This window comes from Cornus florida, unplaced genomic scaffold (assembly GCF_030987335.1).
Source record: "Cornus florida cultivar Cherokee Brave unplaced genomic scaffold, ASM3098733v1 CherokeeBrave_3.0.0_Hap2_Chr09, whole genome shotgun sequence".
NCBI classification, from domain to species: domain Eukaryota; kingdom Viridiplantae; phylum Streptophyta; class Magnoliopsida; order Cornales; family Cornaceae; genus Cornus; species Cornus florida.
In genome coordinates this window covers 87,041,737-87,066,248 of record NW_026775579.1, presented here as the reverse complement: position 1 = coordinate 87,066,248, position 24,512 = coordinate 87,041,737, and the positions used below count along the sequence as shown (strand labels likewise).

At 30.7% G+C, this 24,512-nt stretch overlaps 3 protein-coding genes across 3 annotated transcripts; all 3 read left to right on the top strand.

Moving 5' to 3' along the window:
- The first annotated feature begins 7,982 nt into the window (after window positions 1–7,982).
- On the top strand, window positions 7,983–8,354 carry LOC132273087 (self-incompatibility protein S1-like). The gene has a single exon (XM_059774120.1). It carries the CDS (start codon window positions 7,983–7,985, stop codon window positions 8,352–8,354), a length of 372 nt encoding a protein of 123 aa, XP_059630103.1.
- Window positions 8,355–14,342: 5,988 nt separating this feature from the next.
- LOC132273086 (self-incompatibility protein S1-like) lies at window positions 14,343–14,711 on the top strand. The gene has a single exon (XM_059774119.1). It carries the CDS (start codon window positions 14,343–14,345, stop codon window positions 14,709–14,711), a length of 369 nt encoding a protein of 122 aa, XP_059630102.1.
- A 9,324-nt stretch (window positions 14,712–24,035) lies between these two features.
- LOC132273085 (self-incompatibility protein S1-like) lies at window positions 24,036–24,416 on the top strand. The gene has a single exon (XM_059774118.1). The coding sequence runs from the start codon at window positions 24,036–24,038 to the stop codon at window positions 24,414–24,416; it is 381 nt and encodes a 126-aa protein (XP_059630101.1).
- The last annotated feature ends 96 nt before the right edge of the window (window positions 24,417–24,512 follow it).

Genomic DNA, 24,512 nt, shown 5'->3' with positions numbered 1-24,512 from the left:
TCAGAAGAAATTATTAGGTACTTCAAGATCATATGGTCCCGATTAATCACAAATTGTTATTTAATTAAATTTGTCAATTTTACTTAACATTTTTTTATTTCGTGACAACTTATAATTGGCCTAAACCACATAGTTTTGGAAGAATTAATAATTTTTCACAATCTAAGATTGTGAGTCACATTTCTCGAATGCGACATTTAAAATGAGACAGAAGGAGTAATATGTTGTTGACTATCCATTGCAAATCACAAGATAGAGATCTTGGCATTCAAACCGTCCAATCTCGAGCTTGTCTTCACTGGATTGTCGATATTGTTGTTAAGAAATCTGAATCATAATACTGTGACTTGAGTTCTGGAAAATTACAAGGCCATTTTGACATATTTGAGAGCAAAAGAGATACGATAGTGGTAGGTGTGGTAATGATCAGTGTATTTGGAGGGTTGATAGTAGGGGTGCAATAGGGTCCAATTCTGGTCGGGTTTTGTCCCAGCCCTTCGGGTTGGGCTCCAGCTCGACCTGAACCCAACCCAAAACCTGAAAAAACTGTAGCATTTATATATATATATTTTTAAATATCTTCCAAATCATCTTGCGTGTATATCTTGTGTGTATTTATATATATATACTTGTGTGTTGGTCTTTGATATATATAGATATATTTATACTCGTGTGTTGGTCTTTGATTTATATAGATATATATGTATATCTGTGTTGGTCTTTGATATATATATATATATATATATATATATATATACAGACCTCTCAAGCAACCCCAGTGAATGAAGCTTCAGCCAAGATGATTGCTAAGCCCCTGGAGTATGCCGACCAAGTTCAAAATCTGAATCTTGATACATTTTAAGAACCTCGTGTATTTTCGATTCACTACTAGGATTTGATGCTAGGGCTTTGACCTGCTTTTATTTTTTTTTGACTTATGATTTATCAAATACATATTATTCATATTTAATAGTTGTCTAATTTCAATTTGAAATCTTTTAAGTGTTGTTTTTTAAAATTCAAATTTATATATATAAATGTAAAAGTAAATATAACCCATATTTTTGTGGAAAGCTATTTTTTTTGCGATTTTTCCGGTTTAAATTTTTTTGTCCACTTAAATATATATATATTGACATATGTTATGTGTGTGTATATAAATATATATTTATATAAGGGCCTATCATAATTTTTAGTCTTATTTTTTGCCGATTTGTCCTACTTATTAAATAAGCCGATTTGTCCTGCTTATTAATTTTTATCCTTTCATACTAGTTGTTGGTATCCAAATCTTCTCCTTGTTTTATTACTTTTGAACTTTAAATTTTGTCCACTTATATATAAATACATATATTGACAATATGGTATTAGTGTGGAGAGATATAAAGAGAGAGGGGCCTAGCCCATTGAAAAAAAAAAAACGTCGTCGTTTAGTAAATATGTAATTTCAGATTTATTAACGGCAGACAAACACCTTAAGGCACAGGAAAGTCTATGAGATTGTAAATCAATTAATTGCACAAAATATTTTTATTAATTGCAGAAGCAATTCTTTAGCACACTCAATTATTGGAATTAAATTGCCTTTCAAAAGTGTTGAAAAACAGAGAGGAGTTAATTAAATTTAATGTTGTAAGATGTAATTAGGTAATTTTCTTTAAAAACATATTCTAATTCCATCAATGTATTTGAAAAATGATGAAAGATCAAATTTATATTAGAGTCCATCACTAATTTAAAAACTTTGACCCTTAAAACTCGTTCGACCCGTCCAAAATATTGATGTTTAAAAACAAAAATGAAAAAGGAAAATGTAATTTACATATTTGTAAATAAAAAAAAAGTTCCGTGAAACCCGCTCGACTAGTTCAAAATATTCGGATTGGATTATATCCATAACCTATTTTGAATAGAATTCGAGCTAACCCAACCCAACCCAATTTCAAGTTGAGGTTGAGTTGGGACTGGACTGGATTGGGGCAGCCCTAATCAATAGGGATGGATTGTATCTCTGCGTCAAGAAATCATATAATTATGTGTTGCAGTTTGGCAACAATAGTAACCAAGACACGACTTTTCAAAAACATTTTGTGCTCATATTTTCGTGTCAAATTATGACAAGGAAGACTTGAACATTAGCATATTCAAAATTGAATAATGGCCAATTTAATTATAACTGGTTAGGTCATGTATATCTACTTTTCTTCAAATAAAAAAAATAAAATTTGAATGAAAAAATCATTTAGCTTTTTGTTCTTTTGATTGAATTGGGCAAATGCAAGTTGTGCATTCAAGTTGTTGACCCCACTGTAACTCACTATGTAAGGGCGTTTGAGATCATGGTGGTATGACAGAACACTTTTAAGTCATTTTAGAGAGGAAAAGAGACAGGGTTTGGATGCTAAAATTTGTGATCTATTAATTTTTGCATAGTAAAAATTTTCACCGGATTCTTACCATAAACCTAAGTTTATGGTGAACCATGTAAGTTTTTGTGCTTTGTGTGGTACACAATTATTTTTTTTGTCAATTTATAAAATAACGTTACATTGAGAATGCAACAATGAGTTTAAATGAGATTATTTCATATAAATGGTGCTAATAACCCATATTTACCATTTGATGTAGTCAAAGTCTCATGGTTTCTTAAAAAAATAAAAACATGAAAACATACTTGTTTATAGTGAGATACCACTTTTAAGCACATAGATACCACTTTTTGTAAACATTAGCATTTTGGTCAATTTCATTCTTTCGAAAATATGGGGCTTTGACTCCATTAAATGATAAATATGGATCATGAACATCATTTATATGTAATAATCTCTTAAAATTATAACATTATAATGTAATATGTTACAGGAGTATTCTATTTTTGATTTGAGGATATGTTTGTGATGATCAAGTCATCCACACATGGTAAGTAGGTAGATATAAGCATCCACACATGGTAAGTAGGTAGATATAAGTAAACACAGTAACCGGTGGATAAAAGAGTAATGATAAAAAAAAAAAAATTTAATAAATAAGTAAATAATAATAAAAAGTAATTATCAAAAAAAAGATAACTATCATATCTAACAATTATCCTACTCGTGCATACATTTTTTACTCACCATTTCACCAACGGGGAAGAGGTATTTTTGCTATATATACATATATCTATTCAAATATATACTACTTGTAAAAGTCTAAATAGGCATACCTATTCATACTAAAGTCTAAAGATTTTTTATTTTAAATTTTTTTCATATTTGTATAAATCTGTAACTGTTTTAGCAATTTCACTCCTATGAAAGGTCCCATACAACCTTTCATTAAAAGTACATTAAAAGACTGAAAATTTATGTCACTAAATTTTTCTTTCTCCCTGTAAATTCAGTCCTCCAATTTATTACATATTTACATAATTTATACTAGGGATAAGTACAGAAAACACCCCTAAAATATACTTCGCGTAGAGTTTTTACCCCCTATTTGAAAAAGTGTGCAAAAAACACCCCTAATCTTTTTACATTGTGCAAAAATACCCCATCTGACATAAATTAGTATTGTAATATTCATTTTGCCTTTTTACTCTTTCAGAAATATCCAAGGGGGTATATATGCTACTAATCTCATAGTATAGGGGTGTTATGTGCACATTACCTTATATATATATATATATATATATATATATATATATATATATATATTCAAACTTTTTTCTCTATATATCTCTAAACATATTTTTTTAAAAAATTTTGAGAATTTGTAAAACAAAGATTTGAATTTTTTGAGACCCTAGTTTACTCTTTTCTACTTTTTTTTTTTTTTTTTTTTTTTTTTTTTTGCTACCAACACTATTAAAAAATAATAATAAATCCCTATATTAGCGTGCACTGGTTTTCGGAGTTTGGAAAAAAAATTGTATTATTTAGTTTGTACTTTATATTTGTTTTTTATTTTTATCTTTACTTTTCTTTTATACTTTTATTTTTACTTTACATTTTTATCTTTACTTGTTCATTGCCGACATCCTCCAATAGTGTTGTTTTCGGTTATTTTATAAAATTATTTATTTTTATATATTTTATAAAATGGTTCAGTAAGGATAATTTAGTCAACTTAGGATTTAAATTTGTCAGAAGAACCTATTTGTACCATATTGAAACTTTAGGAGTGTTTTTTGCACGAGACATCTACTAATAGTGTCATTTTCGGTCATTTTATAAAATTATTTATTTTTATATATTTTATAAAATGGTTTAGTAAGGGTAATTTAGTCAACTTAAGGTTTAAATTTATTAAAGAGACCTATTTGCACCAAATTAAAATTTTAGGGGTGTTTTTTGAACGTGAGTGGTGTGATATGCACCAAAAGCAATGTTTTCTGTACTTGACCAAATTAAAACTTTATAAACTATAAAGTTCAAGTCTTTATGTATCATCTTTAATACGGGAATTTGAATTTTTTTAATATAAAGATAATTTAACTATGACCCTACATCTAACGTTCAAAATACTAATGAAAAAACTTTTAATACATTTTAAAGAAATTGAAACCCTTATTTTTCTATATTAGAAAATGACAAAAATGTATATAAAAAATGAAAAATAGAGCACCCATACAACCATCCATTAAAAGTGTATTGAAAAGACTGAAAATTTATGCCACTAAATTTTTCTATCTTCCTTTAAATGTGGTGGTCCTCCAATTTATCATAAAGGCCCAAATCTATACATATCATCTCTAACAAGAGAATCAGAAAATTTTATACTTTCGAAAAAAAAAAAAATCTGAAAATTTTATGAATAAAAGTAATACCGTGGGCCCACATCACTTCAATACACTTTTAATGAAAAAAATTTAATATACTTTAAAAAATAAGGGAGACGATATTCACACCCCACTTTTCTCCAATTGCACTACATTTATTACTTTCCTTTAAAGAAAATGACAAGTAAGTCCTGAATATAATTTCTTAATTTATAATGTCATAACTACCTTTTATACAATTTTAATTATTATTTTTTTATCTTTTTTACTTTCTTTACTATTTTTTTTCCTTTCTTTTTGTTTTTTCCGGAGGTCCTCTTAACGAAAATAATTTTTTCTATACTAACAATTTTATTTTTGACAGTCAAAAGGGATAATTTATTCCATAGTAACTTTTTTTTTTTTTACAATTGAAATACATAATTATTCAACAAAATTGACTTTTTTTTTTTCAATTTTTTCAAAAGAGGTAACTTTATTTTTTGGTAATTTTTTTATGGGTCCTGTCTTGTTTGGGTAGTATCAAAAGAGATAATTTATTCAATAAAGATAATTATTATTTTTAATCATCTTCCTTTTGTACTTTTTATTATTATTAGGGCAAATTTCTGTAAACTCCCAATACTTTCAAAAAGTGATCGTAAAACCCCAACCAGTTTTAAAAACCCCCAACAATATAATAACGTTATCATTTTACCCCAACGCTGTCAATTGGCAGTTAAGGGTATGTGAAATGACTAAATTACCCTTATTATATTCCCTTTTATTTAAAAAACCAAAAAATCATATTTTTGAAATTACAATATTATCCTTTAGAACAAAAGGACAGTTTTTTAATTTTTTTTTTTTTTTTTTTTTTGTATTTGTTGGAGCTACATCTCTCTGTTAGCACCCTTTTGATTTCTGAATCCTATAACCAAAAAAAAAATGATTAATGGGCACTGTATCTTGTCCTATCTTTGTTCTCCCCACCGGCTGTAGATTTGCTCTCTGTTGTTGAGATTCGGGATCTGTTGCTTTTGCTAATATGCTGTAACAAAAAATATATAAAAATAAATAAATAATAAAATCTGTTATCGTTCTTACTGTCACCGGTTCTTTATCTCTCTCCTCCGCTTCCATTGACGTTGTTGCCATCACCACCGGGCCAATCCCTGGTCACCGGCCTTGGTGCGTCTTCACTACTGCTCCTTGAATACTGCCCTTTTTGTTATCATCTCGCCGTCGAACTCGCCGGAATCTGCCATAGTCGCCGGTGACCTGTCCTCTGCCGAATCCCGGTTCAACCCTGCCGCCTCACCGCCGAACCAGTCACGCACCATCACTGGCGACCTGTTCCTCCCTCTGGTTCAGTCCACACCAAATGAACATGCCCAGATTAAGATTTACCCAAAAAAACACACCCAGATAAAGAAAGAGAAAATGATTCAGTAATTCACAAAAGAATCTCAAATTTATTGATAAATCAAAAGTGAACAACAGCTTACTGTGCTCAAATTGGCTACGAGCGAACTCCTCTCAAGTAGGAAGGGATCTTACTAATCTTTCATGAACTGAAATTGGAAACAAAACAAGCAAGAAGGGAATGACTCCAATCCTCCAGCATCATAATATAGGTCTTGACTGGAAACTGGACCTTTTCTTGATTTAAAAGATTGGAATATGAATAAGCATTTATGGATTTCCAAGCATATTATTAGAAAGGTGCTCGTTATCTTTCAAATAATCCAAGTTGGAAACGGATGATCTCTTGAGATTGGTGATGAAGAAAGCTTACCGAAACTTACACTTAGATGACAACCACGGAACTTGACTTAAATCTTATGCCACGCATTTTCGTTTTTATTGAGTATTGAGTAAGTGAACATTTTGTTGGCTTGCCACTTCTTCCATTGTAAAATCTTCATGAGTAGCCATTTTCAAGGAACCATAATAATAGAAAAGTGAATGAGCGTACCCCACTCTTACTAAAATACCTGTTCCTCCCTCTGGTTCAGTCCACACCAAATGAACATGCCCAGATTAAGATTTACCCAAAAAAATACACCCAGATAAAGAAAGAGAAAATGGTTCAATAATTCACAAAAGAATCTCAAATTTATTGATAAATTAAAAGTGAACAAGAGCTTACTGTGCTCAGATCAGATCTAGAGGCCATAGGAAAGGAATGTCTAAACAAACTCAATTGAATCCGAGCACAAATGAGCCTGGTGCAGATGAATACAAGCTTGGGGGTATTTTAGGTATAACATATTTAAATACACATCAATTGTTTGACACATGTGACACTAGGGGTATTTTCGTCACAAAAATCAAATTGTCAAACCAATTGTTAAGCACGCACTGGGTTAACGGCCTCAATTGGCAGAGTTGGGGTAAAATGATAACGTTATTATATTGTTGGGGGGTTTTTAAAACTGGTTGGGATTTTATGATCACTTTTTGAAAGTATTGGAGGTTTACAGAAAATTGCCCTTTATTATTATTATTTTAGGATTTTGATAACAGAGATAATTTATTCAATAAACATATTTTTGGGGGGGTTTTTTAACTTCATGTCAAAAGAGAGAATTTTTTAAATGGTTACTTTTTATTTTTTTATTTGGCCAAAAGAGGCAATTTATTCAACATAACAAAATTTTATTTTTCTTCGGTCCCTTAAAAAAATTATTCAAATTTTATTTTATTTTATTCGTGTTATTAAAAGATACTTAAAATATTAAAGATTAGAGATAAGGAGAGAAAATATGAAAGGGCAGCTGTGTCATTTAAAAAGTAATAATTATTTACTTGTAAGATTATAATTGTCATTTCATTTAAGATTGTAGTGCAAATATTGAAAAGTGGAGTCCTTCCAAAAATAATTATATGTGAATAATCTAGCTGTTATCATTATATTCCTCATTTGAAAGTAATAATTCCTCGTTAAAATTTTTAATTAAAAATGGCTAATGCATTTAATGTCACACTTTATTTGTCAATATTCTACTAATTGGGAAGAGGAGAAATCCAACCACGAATGTCATTTCTGCATCACATTTATTAATCCAATCACGAATGTCTTCTTCTTATACTATTTAACTAGAACATCCCTCGAAACAAATTGAACCTCTCCGGTACGGATATTCTTGGCAAGTCATATCTTGAATATCAACAACAAAACAAGCCCCAAGTCATGAACTCTTCCAAAATTTTGGTGCTCATACTTTTCCTGGCACTAACCATGAATGAGTTGTTGTTGGTAGAGTCAATCGTCATAGCCCGTGTCCAAGTGCTCATGATCAACAACATACCTGATCTTACGCCGGTGACATTCCATTGCCAATCACAAGGTAGAGATCTCGGCGTTCGTAATGTCCCTACCAACGGCCCGATTGAGTGGTACATGGACATTTATAATACGAAAAACGAGGCAGCCTACTGTGACATTAGATATAGAGATTTGCATGGCTATTTTGACATATATGAAACCGAGAGAGATTATCGTAGTGGTAGGTGTGGTAATAATCAGTGCCTTTGGAGTGTGAGGAAAGATGGATTGTATCTCTACAACAAGAAAGAAAATATTTATGAGTTCCAGTTTGGCTGGCAATAGTGAATCAGTGATTGTAATTGGCATGCATGGTTTTACTTGTAAGGTCATGATGTCATGAACTCTTTTTTTTTTCCCGAGAATAAAAGAATGAAAAACTCATTTGGGTTCTTGTTTTTTTTTTTTTTTATTGAATTGGGTAAATGTTGTTATATATTGGACACAACCATATATATATACACGTGTCACTTCACACTGGACACATCCACTCCAATTGGTTGCAATGGTTCACATGGTGTCTGTTCACCAATAGACGCATCCACTCCAATAAGTTGTAATGGTTCACATGAATAGTTATGTTTGTTGGTTTTGAGTTGCAACCCTTTAGAAACAGATGCAACTCTTTCAAAAACAGATGCAACCCTTTAGAAATAGATGCAACCTTTGGAAAAAAAAAAAAACTAACTTTTAATTTAAATTCAAAAACCAATCACCCATTTAAATAAACTCAGCCCAAAATTAAAGGCCTAATCCAAGATTCCATTTAGTTAAAGGAATAATCGGACTTTACAATTAAGCCCAAGCCCAAGCCCAAGCCCAAGCCCAAATCTGGCTTATTTAAATTTCAATTGGTTTCAACATTTTTTCCATGTGGGACAAACATTTTCCACATTTTGCATACCCATTTAGGCTTATCAAAACACCACACTTTGGAGCTAATTTCTCATTCACTCGGAAACGGATTTGAGAAAGTAAATATACCATATTCATCTCCTTGCGGAGAGAAACGCGCTCGTCTAGAAATCAGTAAAAAATTATTAGCGTAATCTATTCCAAATCTCATCCAAAGTTTATGTTTTTAATGCCCTCGTTTCCAACAAAAGGGTGACATGGTGTGTTTCCACCTAAATATATGTCTTTCCACCACTCCATTTCTCTACACTTATACTACATTCTTAAAGAAAATGACACTTTTATCCCTAATTTTATAAATAAAATAAAAAATTAGAATACCACAATTACTCTTTTAGTTATGGAAAGATATTTTTGTCTCCCCCTCTCTCTCTCTCTCCCCAATTAACGTTTCAATCTTCTTCATTTAATTTAGACATTGTAAAATTATGTAGCCACATAGCTACTAAATATCAATTTCAGAAGAAGAAAAAAAAAAAAAAAAAAAACTACTTATAATAGCAACCTAAATGATAGAGAAAAAATAAGTTGCAATTACACGCGTTGCCATTGAATTGGAGCGGTGTGTCATGCATTGCATGCCATTGAATTGGAATGGTGTGTCAACATCTATTCTTTTTTTATCAACCGAATTTAATCACCGAATAAGACTTGAAATTGTCACGTCACCCACTCATTCATTAAATGGAAAATTCTACCATTTTCAAAAGACTACGTTATCCTCAAAAAATCATCCAAACCCTTCCACGTTTTCTCTCTCTTAAATAATCATCCAAACCCTTCCTTATTTTTCTCTCAAAATTCTTCCATCTCTGTCACTCGTCCTACCTGCCACTCCACCTCCACTGCCACCATCTCTGTGTTACCCCCACCCCTCCACAGCCACAATCCCTTAGCTTCACATCTCTCCCTAAAAGACTTTCAAATTTGTTCATTCTCAATGACCCATCAAACTTTTCAAATTATTTATTCATTTCTATTGTCTTCTTTATTCAATGAAGACCCAAATCAACAATACACCATGACACAGATGAGTATAGCCATTTTCCTTCACAAAACCCTAATGAAGTTATAGATTAGGGCATATATGTGAGAGATGTGAAATTGAAGAGAGAGAGAGTCAGAATCGAAGAAAGAAGAAAGAAGAAAAATTATGATTTATTTGCTGGTCACCATTAATTTTTCTAGTGAATTGTTAAATTGAATGTTGGATGATGATACAGCCTTCCTTGTTCATTGCTTGACCCAATCGGATTAACTAAAAATTGTAGATCATGGAGGGGAATTGTTGAGACAATGGGATTGTGGTTGATATATATATATATATATATATAGAAAGAAAGAGAGAGAGAGAGAGAGAGAGAGAGAGAGAGAGAGAGATGGAGAGAGGGAGCCATTTTGAACACAAAGACTGGATGATTATTTGAGAGAGAAAATGTGGAAGGGTTTTTTAAAATGGTAGAATTTTCCATTTAATGAATGAGTGAGTGATGTGGCAATTTCAGGTCTTAATGGCAATGTCTTACTATCTTTTTTGGTCAATAATATTCACCCTTTTGTCACTGAATTTAGCACTAATCCATCATTCTAATAATTTAAGTTGTGTAAATTCTCTTCTCATTGAATTAATTAAGGAGGTTGCTCAGAGTGTTTTAATTAAGTACTGATCGAGCCTTGAGGATCTCAACAAGGCCTTACTTCACCCGACCTTCACCGAAATCAAGATGAAGCAACTTTAGTGGAGGACGAGATTGAAAGGCTTTAGATGTCCATCTTCAAAGAAAGCTTGGAGATTTTGTTCTTACCTTTGGTTGCTAAAAACTGGCAACTAAAGTTCAAGAATGTTCTTTGGACATACACATGCTTGGTTTGTAACTTTGAGAACAGTTTTCTATTCTCATAAAACTAAAAATAGAAAACTGTACAAAAAACCCTGCTTGGTTCAATTTTCTGAAAACTATTTTTTAAAAACTCAGTTATAAAAAGGCATACTGTCTTTTATTTTTCTCTGAAAACTATTTTCTGTTCTCTAAATTCTTGAGAACTGTTTCCAAAGTTACAAAGTTGTTTGTTTGTTTGTTTTTTTTTTTTTTTTTTTTTCATTTCCACTTCATATTCTCTTCTTTCCACATAGGCTGCCTTATTTAAAGCGCAAGTAATATGCTGAAATATTTGAAAACAAAGCCTTAATCGTAATGTGGATGTGTATTTGAGAGGCAAAAATAAAATAAAAATTGCTTTAGACCATATGCAAGGAAATCATATCATCTTCTTCAAAAATTTAATTAAAAATTATAAGGGAGGAAAAAAGAGAGCAAAGAGTGGTGAGAGAGAGGCTTGTAATGAATTACTGTTGATTTTAGACTCCTTAAAAAAAAAAAAAAAAAAAAAAATAGTCAATTAAGTATAATTTTCTTTAAATAAAAAAAAAAAAAAGCATTAAAGTAAGTAAAGAAGGTAAAAAAGAAAATGTATAGTGCAAAGGTAGTTAGGGTATAATGAAATAAGAGATGATATATTAATTAGTGTAGGAGTTTTTTTGTCATTTACTTTAAAGAAAAAAGAAAAATATAAGGATGCGAATAAGGTCTCCTTTTTATTTTTTGTTATACTTATTATTATTAGATTAAAACAATCATGCACTTCCATTGCTCTTATTATGAAAACTTGAACAACCGATCTCCTATTTTGAGAAGAAAAAAATTATGTTATTGAGATTCAGCCGTTACTATCTACTTATTTTAATTTGAATAGGATCGCTTAAATTTGCCAAAAGGAGAAGGCAAGAGCCAAAATCGATCAGGAACCAAATGCGTCGCCTGACTGCCAATAACAAACAAACTGTCACACACTTAAAAAATAAATAAATAAATAAATAAAATTAGTTACTATAAATTTACTTGTGTGGCAATTTGTTATTGACCGGAGCACCTGATAATTTCTTTTTAAAAGATGTCATCGAGATGCAGCCCTCACCACCTACTTATTTTAATTTGAATGACATCCTTTTTTATAAATTAGCCAAAAGGTGAAAAAGGGCAAGAGCCAAGACAGGAACCAAAGGCTCCAGCCAATAACAAACTATCATGCAGAGAAAAAATTAAATAAATTAACTTGCCTGTTTGTTATTGATCGAAAATCATGTAATAATTTCTTTTTAAAATTTGTAACTAATTTTTTTACCTCAAATCTTTGCATATCCTCTCTAATAAGGGAATCTGAAAATTTTCTTGAAGAAAAATAATTTAACTATGGCCCTTTAAATAATGAAATGAAAATTTTTATTTTTATTTTTAAAAAAGGAAAATAATTCTTGTACCGTTTACAGTGAATTGCTAGACCTACCCTTTTAATTGATCAATTATGTAACAAATAAGAAAGTGGAGCCCTCCACTTAATTGTATTTGGTATAAATAACCAATTAAAAATTTTTAAGTTAGACAATTCACTGTGCGAGTATTTAGTACTCTTTTTAAAGAAATAACAAAAATGTATATAAAAAAAAATCTTATACTTTTATAATTAGTATAAATGTAGATAAGGAGCATGAAAATATGATTGACTACCTTTTAACTTAAGTCCAAACAACCCATTAATGCATAATGGATTTAGATAATATAAGGATGCAATAAATTTTCTATAGTATTAGGAAACCGCATCAATGTGAATAATTTAGCCATTATGATTAAATATAAAAAGAAAATACGCCATTGTTATGATTCTAAAAAAAGAAAAAATTGTGCTCATATCCCCTCCCAAAAATTGTGCTCAACATCAATGTGAATAATCTAGCTGTTATGATTCTAAAAAAAAAAGAAAAAATGAACTATTAATACGAGACATAGCACTACTCTTTTTTATTTTTAAATTTTTTCACATATGTATAAATCTGCAAGTGTTTTAGCAATTTCTCTCTCCTATGAAAGGTCATAGAACCTTTCATTAAAAGTACATTAAAGACTGAAAATTTATGTCACTAAATTTTTCTTTCTCCCTGTAAATGCAATCCTCCAATTTATTACATATTTACATAATTTATACTATAAATTTCAAGTCTTTACTTATCATCTTTAATATGGGACTCTGAATTTTTTTTTTAATATAAAAATAATTTAACTATGACCCTACATCTAACTTTCAATATACTAATGAAAAAATTTTAATACATTTTTAAAGAAATTAAAACCTTATTTTTCTATATAAGAAAATGACAAAAATGTATATAAAAAATGAAAAATACAGCACCCATACAACCATCCTTTAAAAGTGTATTGAAAGACTGAAAATTTATGTCACTAAAATTTTCTATGCTATGACCCTACATCACTTTCAATACACTTTTAATGAAAAAAAATTAATACACTCTTAATGGAAGGAAAACCCTTATTTTTTATTTAAAAATTAATTATAAAAATTATAAATATATAGATAAGGAGCGTGAAAATATGATTGACTAATTTCTAGTAAATGTCATGAAGAAAATGAAATCTTTTTATAGTAATTAAGTACAAATAACCCATTGAAATCTTTTCTATAGTATATTAGGAAAAAAAAAAAATAAATAAATGTGAATAAAATAGCTGTTATCATTATATTCCTCATTTGAAAGTAATAATTCCTTGTTCAAATTTTTAATTAAAAATGGCTAATGCATTTAATGTCACACTTTATTTGTCAATATTCTACTAATCGGGAAGAAGAGTAATACTAGGCACGATTCTGTCATTTCTGTATCACACTTATTAATTCACTCACGAATGTTTTCATCTTATATATACTCCCTCAGTCTAAAAAAAAAATGTCATACTTTTTTATTTGTCTGTCCCAAAATAGTTGTCACTTTTCTTTTTCAAACAATATATTTTACATCTTTTTATATATCTTTAAAATTTAAAATTTCAAATTTGAATGTTCAAAATTTAGAAAGGCAAATTAATAAATTTCCAAAGAGACAAGGCATATCCCACATTTCTCCTAAAAATTCCTACTCTCCAAAAGTAACATCTACATTGGGACGATGGAGTACTATTTAAGTAGAACATCCTCTAAACAATCTTTTTATATATCTTTAGAATTTAAAATTTCAAATTTGAATGTTCAAAATTTAGAAAGGCAAATTAATAAATTTCCAAAGAGACAAGGCATATCCCATATTTCTCCTAAAAATTCCTACTCGCCAAAAGTAACATCTAAATTGGGACTGATGGAGTTATATTTAAGTAGAACATCCTCTAAACAAATTCAACCTCTGCGGTACTGATATTCTTGGCTATCTTGAATATCAACAACATAACAAGCCCCAAATAAGTCATGAACTCTTCCAAAACTCTGGTGCTCATACTTTTCCTGGCACTAACCATGAATGAGTTGTGGGTAGAGTCAATCGTCATAGCCCGTGTCCAAGTGCTCATGATCAACGACATACCTGATCTTACGCCGGTGACATTCCATTGCCAATCACAAGGTAGAGATCTCGGCGTTCGTAATGTCCCGACCAACGGCCCGGTTGAGTGGTACATGGACATTTATAACACGAAAAACGAGGCAGCCTACTGTGACTTGAGATATAGAGATTTGCATGGCTATTTTGACATATATGAAACCAAGAGAGATTATCGTACCGGTAGGTGTGGTAATAATCAGTGCCTTTGGAGTGTGAGGAAGGATGGATTGTATCTCTACAACAAGAAATCAAATATTTATGAGTTCCAGTTTGGCTGGCAATAGTGAATCAGTGATTGTCATTGGGCTTACATGGTTTTACTTGTAAGGTCATGATGTCATGTTCTCCCCCCGCGCGCGCGCGCGCGAATAAAAGAATGAAAACTCATTTGGCTTCTTGTTTTTTTTATTGAATTGGGTAAATGTTGTTATTCTTTTTCATGTTATTGATTTATCTGAAATTTTTTGGCATAAATTAACCAACAAGAGAATTGTCGAAATAAAATAAAAACAGACGTATAGCTTCACACGAAGAACAAGAGAAATTACTGAATATCCTATGTGTACTATATTTTTTAAGGAGAGACTCATTTCAAAATTTTAGTTGTTGATTTTATAAAGGGACAGGATCTTGTAAGTTAAAAATCTTCTTCATTATCGTAAGTTGAATCACTTACCCACTGTGACACATGACATTATAAGTAAATCTATGGCTAGTATTACACCACATCAACCCATTTAATAAAACTACGCACTTAGTAAAAAGTGTTTTAACTTTTTTCATTCTCTCTGTGTTATTTGAAATTGATCAGATTGAGGCATCAGATTCTAGTCGGAGGTCGTTATTAGCATGATTACTATGATCTTACTAGGAGGATAGAAAGGAACCTTGAGCCATTCCACGGTGAAATTCATAGAACCCTCGAGAGAAAATGTAGACCTTCGTGAAAATCCTAATTGAGAAAACCATAATGCTAGCTCAGGGTTGAGTCGAATGACAACATCAACCCATGAGGTTTGATTTCAAATTTTCATCATCATTTGTTATACTCCTTTAAAACAATTACAAGCATTAACCATAGATTTACTTATGATAATGTAGAGGGTTTTTAACTTAGAGAATACTTGTCATTTTATAAAGATAAGATTTAGTGTTAAGAAACCATTATTAGTCTACCAACCATTTACCCAACCAAAATCAACGATAAAGGGTGACATGGCGTGTTTCCACCTAAATATATCTTTTCCCACCGGTCCACTTTTTACACTTATACTACATTCTTAAAGGAAATGACACTTTTATTCCTAATTTTATAAAAGAAAGAAATTAGAATACCACAATTACTCTTTCAGTTATAGAAAGATATTTTCGTCTCTCCCTTTCTCTCTCCCCAATTAACGTTTCTATTTTCTTCATTCAATTTAGGCAATATAAAATTATGTAGCCACATGGCTACTAAATATCAATTTGAGAAAAAAAAAAAAAAAAAAAAAAAAAAAAAAAAAAAAAAAAAGGGAACCTACTTATAATAGCAACCTAAATGATAGAGAAAAAAAGTTGCACTTAATAAAATGAATATGATAGATGTTACACGCATTGCCATTGAATTGGAGTGGTGTCAACATCTCTTCTTTTTTCATTTTCCTCTTTTATTAGTCTCCTCCACACACGCACAATGTCTTAGTATCTTTTTTGGTCAATAATATTCACCATTTTGTCACTGAATTTAGCACTAATCCATCATTCTAATAATTTTAGTTGTGTAAATTCTCTTCTCGTTGAATTAAGGAGGTTGCTCAAAGTGTCTTAATTAAGTACTCATCAATTCTTAAGGATCTCAACAAGGCCTTACTTCACCCCGCCCTCATCGAAATCAAGAGAAACAACTTAGGTGGAGGACGAGATTGAAAGGCTTCAGATGCCCATCTTCAAAGAAAGATTGGAGACTCTGTTCTTACCATTGGTTACTAAAAACTCACTACTAAAGTTCAAGAATGTTCTTTGGAGATACAGATGGCTGGTTTATATCTCTGAAAATAGTTTTCTGAACTCTGCTTAGTTCAGTTTTCTGAAAATTATTTTTTGAAAATTCAGTTATAAAAGGGCATGTTTTCAGAGAATTGTCTTTGAAGACTATTTTCTGTTCTTTAAATTCTTGAGAACTATTTCGCAAGCCTATATATATATATATATTTTTTTTTCAATTTCCACTTCATATTCTCTTCTTTCCACATAGGCCGCCTTGTTTAAAGGGTAAGTAATACGTGAAATATTTGAAAATAAAACCCTAATCATAATGTGGATGTGTATTTGAGAGCCAAAAAAATTGCTTTAGACCATTTAAGGAAATCATATCATCTCCTTCAAAAATTTAATTAAAAATAATAAGAGAGGAAAAAAGAGAGCAAAGAGTGGCGACAGAGAGGCTTGTAATGGATTACAGTTGGTTTTAGGCTCCTTAAAAAAAAATAAAAATAAATAAATAAAATCATTAAAGTAAGTAAAGAAGGTAAAAAAGAAAATTTATAGTGCAAAGGGTAGTTAGGGTATAATGAAATAAGAAATGATACATTAATTAGTTTAGGGACTTTTTTGTCATTTACTTTAAAGAAAAAAGAAAAAAATATAATGTAAGTGTAGAAAAATGGAGTACCAATATCGCCTCCCTTTTATTTTTGTTATATTTATTATTATTAAGTTAAAACAATCATACACTTGCATAGCTGTTATTATGAAAACTTGAACAATCCGTCTCCTATTTTGAGAAGAAAAAACAATATTATTGAGATTCAGCCCTTACTATCTACTTATTTTAATTTGAATAGGATCGCTTCAATTTGCCAAAAAGAGAAAAAAAAAGAAAAGGCAAGAGCCAAAATCGATCAGGAACCAAATGCTTCACCTGACTGCCAATAATAAACAAACTGTCACACACTTAAAAAAAAAAATGTGTACTATAAATTTACTTGTATGGCAATTTGTTATTGACCGGACCACTTGATAATTTTGAGGTCAGGAACCAAAGGCTCCAGCCAATAACAAACTATCATGCAGTGAAAAAAATTAAATAAATTAACTTGACTGATTGCTATTGATCAAAAATCATGTAATAATTTCTTTTTAAAAAATGTCACTAATTTTTTTACCTCAAATCTTTGAATATCCTCTCTTATAAGGGAATCTAAAAATTTTCTGAAGAAAAATAATTTAACTATGGCCCTTTTAATAATGAAAGGAAATTTTTATTTTTTATTTTTAAAAACAAAAAATGATTCTTACACCGGATAGTGCAAATCTACTCTTTTAATTAATCAATTATGTAACAAATAAGGAAGTGGAACCCTCCACTTATTGTATTTAGTATAAATAGCGAATTAAAAATTGGGAAAATTATATTTTGGTGACCAAAATTAAACATAATTGCTATATAGTGACCTTAAAGTCAAGAAAAAGTGAATAGTGACCAATTTTGAAACTTAATTGATATTAAGTGACCATTTGATGGTTTATTACCTAAATAGCCTTCTTATAATATATTATTATTTAAGTAGACAAATTTACCCTTTACATTAACCTAAATAAATACTTACTTAAATTGACTAACAAAAAGACAACTGATTATTAGGGTGAGTCCCTGAAGAGAAGATCAAGATGGGAGAGAACTGATGATGGATATTATACATCATTTTCTTCAAGATTCTAAGAGACATGACGAGAAAATTGTAAATTTTCTTCTTATTCATTATTTTCAAGGTATAGTTATTATACTTTACGAGTTGATTTGTCTGAGAGATCTTCCTTAAGATATAAGATTGTAATTTTTAGGAATTTTTAATACTACTTACTTATAGTTCAAGAAATAATAACTATTGTTGATTAATTTCATAATTTTACTAACTGTTAAAGGGTATTTCAAAAGTATGATTTGTCACTGTAAATGTTATGAGCGTTCATGTTGGAGAGCCTTGAAAAATAAATAAATGATGGAAAAGAGATAATGTTGATAAAGAAATTTTAATTTTTTAAATTGATAAATTGTAAACTAAAAAGGAAAATATTAGATTGTTGAGAGCCTTAAAAAATAGATAAAGGGTGAAAAAAAAGATAATGTTGGTAAAGAAATCTTAATTTTTTAAATTGGTAAATTATAAACTAAAAAAGAAAAAAAGAAAACGTTAGATTAGAGAGAGAGAGTAGGAGGAGGATGAATTTAATGACTTATTATTTATATTGGATGGCAATTTTGTCATCTAAATTTATTTTTATAATGTTTATTAAACTTTTAAGTATTTTTGACCAAATTATCCTTAAATGGTCACTTAATATCAATTAAGTTTCAAGATTGGTCACTATTCACCTTTCTTGACTTTAAGGTCACTATATAGCAATTATGTTTAATTTTGGTCACCAAAATATAATTTTCCCTTAAAAATTATTGAGTTAAACAATTCACTGTAAGTATTTGTATAAGTATCACTACGCTTTTAAAAAAATGACAAAAATGTATATAGAAAAAAATCTTACACTTTTATAATTAGTATAAATGTAGATAAGGAGCATGAAAATATGATTGACTACCTTTTAATTTAACTCCAAACAACCCATTAATGCATAATAGATTTAGATAAGGGAAAACTACACATAAGAAGAGTTGGGAACAAATCTTCTCCAAGAATAGTTCTCTCCAGGTATCTACATGAATTAATCCTACGACTCTTAAGACGCCACATCAACAACTTATTTTTGACTCATTCAAAACACTAAAAGTTACTACACTTCCTTAAAATATCTAACTATATTAAATTACAGTTTACCTACATTAAAAAAAAAAAAACTTTTTTTCTCTTTCTCCTCTCTTCCTTCTCTCTCCTATATATAACACACACATATATATATACACACACACACATGACTAGATTATATATATACATATATATATATATATATATATATATAGATTATATATATACATATACGTCGGAGTCCAGGAATGTTGTCTCTGGCGTCCATGCGCTCGGAGAAGGTGACCATGGGTTTTGTGATCCGGCTTCCATGTATGCAACAGGATCCGTTCTCCAATAATATATATTTAAGAGTTTGAACAGTTTTGTTGATTGCCATCACCAAGCATTGGAATTGTTAATTGATTCGAAGACTTCAAGCTTGAACAGTTTTATTGATTGAAGGTTTGAAGCATTTATTCGCCACTTTTCAACAGATTCTTGTGAACCCAATTAGATGCGACATCTGGAACGACATAGAAAGAAAGAAAGAGGAGGTTTGAGAGAGAGAGTTGTCAATGGCGGATCAAGAAATAAATATATATAATCTATATCTATATATATATATATATCTCTACCAATCTGGATATATATATGTTATATATAGGAGAGGGAAGGAAGAGAGGAGAAAGAGAAAAAAAGTTTTTTTTTTGAATGTGGGTAAACTTGTAATTTAATATAGTTAGATATTTTAAGAAAGTGTAGTAACTTTTAGTCTTTTAAAGAGTAAAAAATAAATTGTTGACGTGGTACCTTAGGAGTCATAGGATTAATACATGTAGATACCTGGAGAGAACTATTCTTGGAGAGGATCCATACCCAGAAGAGTTAGGGCGGGTAAACACTTTTTTGATCTATTAGAGGAAGTGTTAAAAGGTCAGTAACCCAGTACTTCATTCATAGGACTAGGACTGCTCAAGGCAAAGTTCGGTATGAGTCCAAAATAACAAAATGTTCTATTTAAAAGTCTAATTTTTAATTTGTTAGATTTAAACAAAATAATTACAAATACATTAAGAATTATTGTTAAAGTCCCAGATACCCTCTTCCTAATCTGACTTACTTTTTTGGTAGTCAAAAAATATGCCTCTTTAAGTGCTGCTTATTTCTTTCTTTAATAAAATTGATTAATTATCCCTATATATATATGTATATCAAATATATATTTTCCCGAATTATCTTTTTAAATTGATTTCATGTATATTTTTAGTGAGACCAAATTTACAAGATTGCATAATAAAATAAAATAATCGTACCAATAGAAAACCTATATTATTTTGCTAAGAACACAACGAGTATCACATGATTCCAACAAAATAATGTAACAAGTACTAATATTTCATTCTCAACAAAGGTCATCTTTATTATAAAATTAAGAAAAGAACTGAAAGAATATTGCTTGCAACAATAAGTCATATGCCTTACATCATAAAATTTTATTACAATTTTTATGTTTCAAAAAGTGTTTTGTGTCTTTAATTAGACTTTTACACCATAACATTGGTACTGTTTATTGGTAGGTTTATCTTGGTAAGTTTATTTTATTTTGTTTTTTTAATTTTATTCCATAATTTCGTAAGTTTGGTCTCTTTACAAATTATGCATGACATCACTTTGAAATGATAATTGGAAACTTTCTTATATATATTGATAATTAAGCAAGGAAACAAACAACTCAACAACAAAAAAACAAATTATATTACAAAGAGGGTATTAGCAACTTTAATAATAATTCTTGATACATTTGTAATTATTTTGTTTAAATCGATCAAATTGAAAAATAGATTTTTAATATAGATTATTTTGTTATTTAGACTCCTAACTCTACCTATATGTAGTTTTTCCTTTAAATAATGTAAGGATGCAATAAATTTTCTGCAGTATTAGGAAACAACATCAATGTGAACAATCTAGCCGTTATGATTAAATAAAAAAAGAAAATAGGCCGCTGTTATGATTCTAACAAAAGAAAAAATTGTGCTCATATCCCCTCCCAAAAATTGTGCTCATAGTCAATGTTCATAATCTAGCTGTTATGATTCTAAAAAAAGAAAAAATGGACTATTAATAGGAGACATACATTTAACTTCTCCTCTGATCTTCTTGGCAAAGTCCTATCTTAGAAAATCAACAACAAAACAAGCCCCAAGTCATGAACTCTTCCAAAACATTCGTGCTCATGCTTTTCCTGGCACTAACCATGAATGAGCAGTTGGTCGAGTCAGTCAAGTGGTCATTATCAACAGCATACAAGATAATACGCCGCTGCAACTCTATTGCCGGACAAAAGGCAGAGATCTCGGCCTTCAGAATGTCCCGTTCGACAGCCAGTTTCAGTGGACTATCCGTGCTAATGAAACCGAGCCACACTCCTGTGAATTGAGCCATGGAAATTTGAATGGCCATTTCGACATCTTTGACAGAGATTACGTTACTGGTAGGTGTGAAGGTCAGTGTATTTGGAGGGTGACGAGTGATGGATTGTATCTCTTCTTCGAGAGATCAAAAACTTATGAGTTGATATTTCGATGGCCAAAGTGAGTCAGTGATTGTATTGAATGAATAATATATATGCTTACAAAAATGTATTGGCATCATGGCATGGCTTTACTTATTATAAGGTCTATGTCATGTACTTTTTGTTCCAAAAATAAAAGAATGAAAATTTCATTCGACTTCTTGTTTTTGATTGAATTGGGTAAATTAATGGTTGGTGTTCTTTTTCATGTTACATATTAATCTGAATTTTTTTTAGCATAATTTAGTGTCTACAATAATTTAAAAAAAAAAAAAGAAAAAAGAAAAAAAAATAGTGTTATCAACCCGTCAGGCCTAGCGGTACAATTTGAGTGTCCGTGGAAGCCAAAAAAAATAGAGTAGGCTTATTTAAGCCTAGCTATAAGAATGGTAGCTAGTATAGGCTGCATCTCAATTTAACAATTCGGAATCCAAAGTCTTCATAAAGTCTTCATACCGGGGATTATATGGTCTCAATTAATAACAAACCAAAACAAATATGTTAAATTTATTCAATTTTTTATGTGTATAAATACCAATTAAAAATATATATATATATGTAGGTTTATTTAAGCCTAGCTAAGAATAGTAGCTAGTATAGGCTAGGTGTTGTTACAAGGGTCATTTGCCCCATATCGGATTCGAATGAGAAAGTGATTGGGTATAAATGAGTGGGTATGCAGTACTACCCAATAGTTCGAGCTTTTTGGTAAATGGGCAAGCGCCCACCCGTTACAGTTGGTATTAGAGCCAGACTCAACCCTTGATCCGGTGCCACTCCAAGCGCCCGACCCGAAATGCTTCTGCGTAAGCCACCCCGGGTTGGCAAGGTGACCCGACCACAATGAGGGCGTTGCGAGTTCGGGTAGGGGAGAATGTTACAAAGGTCATTTGCCCCACATCAAATCCGGATGAGAAAGTGATTGGGTATAAATGGGTGGGTATGCAGCACTACCCAATAGTTCGAGCTTTTGGGTAAATGGGCAAGCGTCCACCAGTTACACTAGGGGATTATATGGTCTCGATCAATAACAAACAAAAACAAATATGTTAAATTTATTTTATTTTTTTTTTTTGGTTTACTTGGCACAACTTTGTAATAATTTCTCATTACATATGTAATACATGTTGGAATGACTTGGACCTGTATAGTTATATTTGTTTGGGCTGAAATAAGCCTTTTATTTGTAAATGGGAAATCCATTCATTGTTTTGGATTTTACACGCCATTGCTTGTAAATGGTGTTCTCACACTAACCTATTACATTGATTGGGCCCACCATACCGGCCCATTCGTGTATTTTGTTTGTAAATGCTGTCCTCACCCTTGGGCCTAAGCTATGAGATTGCTTGGGCCCACCTATGTAAGTGCCCACCTCTATACACTTATATACTAAATTATCTATATACTTTGGTTGATTTTCAACCAAAAAAGTATAAATAAATCACCATGATTTTAGGATTTAAACACATTATATACTACCTGATTGATCCATGCATAAAGGAAATCAAAAGCTGAAAGAATAAAAATTAAAATTAAATGAAAAATATGTTAAAGAAGATGAAATTTGGCTGCCCAAAAAGATCTAAAAAGGTGAAGGAACACTTGATACATTAAACAAGAACATGCATGCACTTCAAAATTCAAGCGAGATACAAAATAACACGATACAAATAAAAAAAATTTAAAAAAAATCTCAAATAGAATGAAATAAAAAAATTTAAAAAAAATCTCAAATAGAATGAAATAGTATCACGAACATGATAAATATGTCAGCACCGAAGAATGCTGGAATGCAGATGGAGATTATTTGAGGGTTAATTAACAGAGAAAGGGACAGATTGGTCGAGTGTGTTAACCAAGAGAGAGAAAGAGAACGTGGAGAGAAAGAGAGAGAAAAAATGTTTATTTGTTTCCTTAATTGCTAAGAATTCTTTTTTAATTAGTCTCTCCCAAATCCCTAAAAATAAGAATTATGTGGCTAATAAGCAAGGAGCTTTTTAAATAAATAAAAAAATTGGCATATCACACCTTATTGCCAATATTCTACTAATTGGGGAGAGGAGTAATACTAGACACAATGATTTCTTTTATGAATCACACTTACTAATCCAATCACACTTATTAATCCAATCACAAATGTCTTCTTCTTATACTATTTAAGTAGAACATCCCTCAAAACAAATTTATCCTCTCCAGTACTGATATTCTTGGCAAGTCATATCTTGAATATCAACAACAAAACAAGCCCCAAATAAGTCATGAACTCTTCCAAAACTCTGGTGCTCATACTTTTCCTGGCACTAACCATGAATGAGTTGTTGTTGGTAGAGTCAATCGTCATAGCCCGTGTCCAAGTGCTCATGATCAACGACATACCTGATCTTACGCCGGTGACATTCCATTGCCAATCACAAGGTAGAGATCTCGGCGTTCGTAATGTCCCAACCAACGGCCCGGTTGAGTGGTACATGGACATTTATAATACGAAAAACGAGGCAGCCTACTGTGACTTGAGATATAGAGATTTGCATGGCAGTTTGGACATATACGAAACCAAGAGAGATTATCGTACTGGTAGGTGTCGTAATAATCAGTGTCTTTGGAGTGTGAGGAAAGATGGATTGTATCTCTACAACAAGAAAGCAGATATTTATGAGTTCCAGTTTGGCTGGGAAGTGAATCAGTGATTGTAATTGGCCTGCATGGTTAATGGTTTTACTTGTAAGGTCATGTCATCTACTATTTTTTTTTTCTTTTTTCCCGAGAATAAAAGAATGAAAAAC

What these genes read in the sequence shown, in the direction of transcription:
- LOC132273087 (XM_059774120.1), top strand. Translation starts at nt 7,983, where the DNA reads ATGAATGAGTTGTTGTTGGTAGAGTCAATCGTCATAGCCCGTGTCCAA.
- LOC132273085 (XM_059774118.1), top strand. Translation starts at nt 24,036, where the DNA reads ATGAATGAGTTGTTGTTGGTAGAGTCAATCGTCATAGCCCGTGTCCAA.
- LOC132273086 (XM_059774119.1), top strand. Translation starts at nt 14,343, where the DNA reads ATGAATGAGTTGTGGGTAGAGTCAATCGTCATAGCCCGTGTCCAAGTG.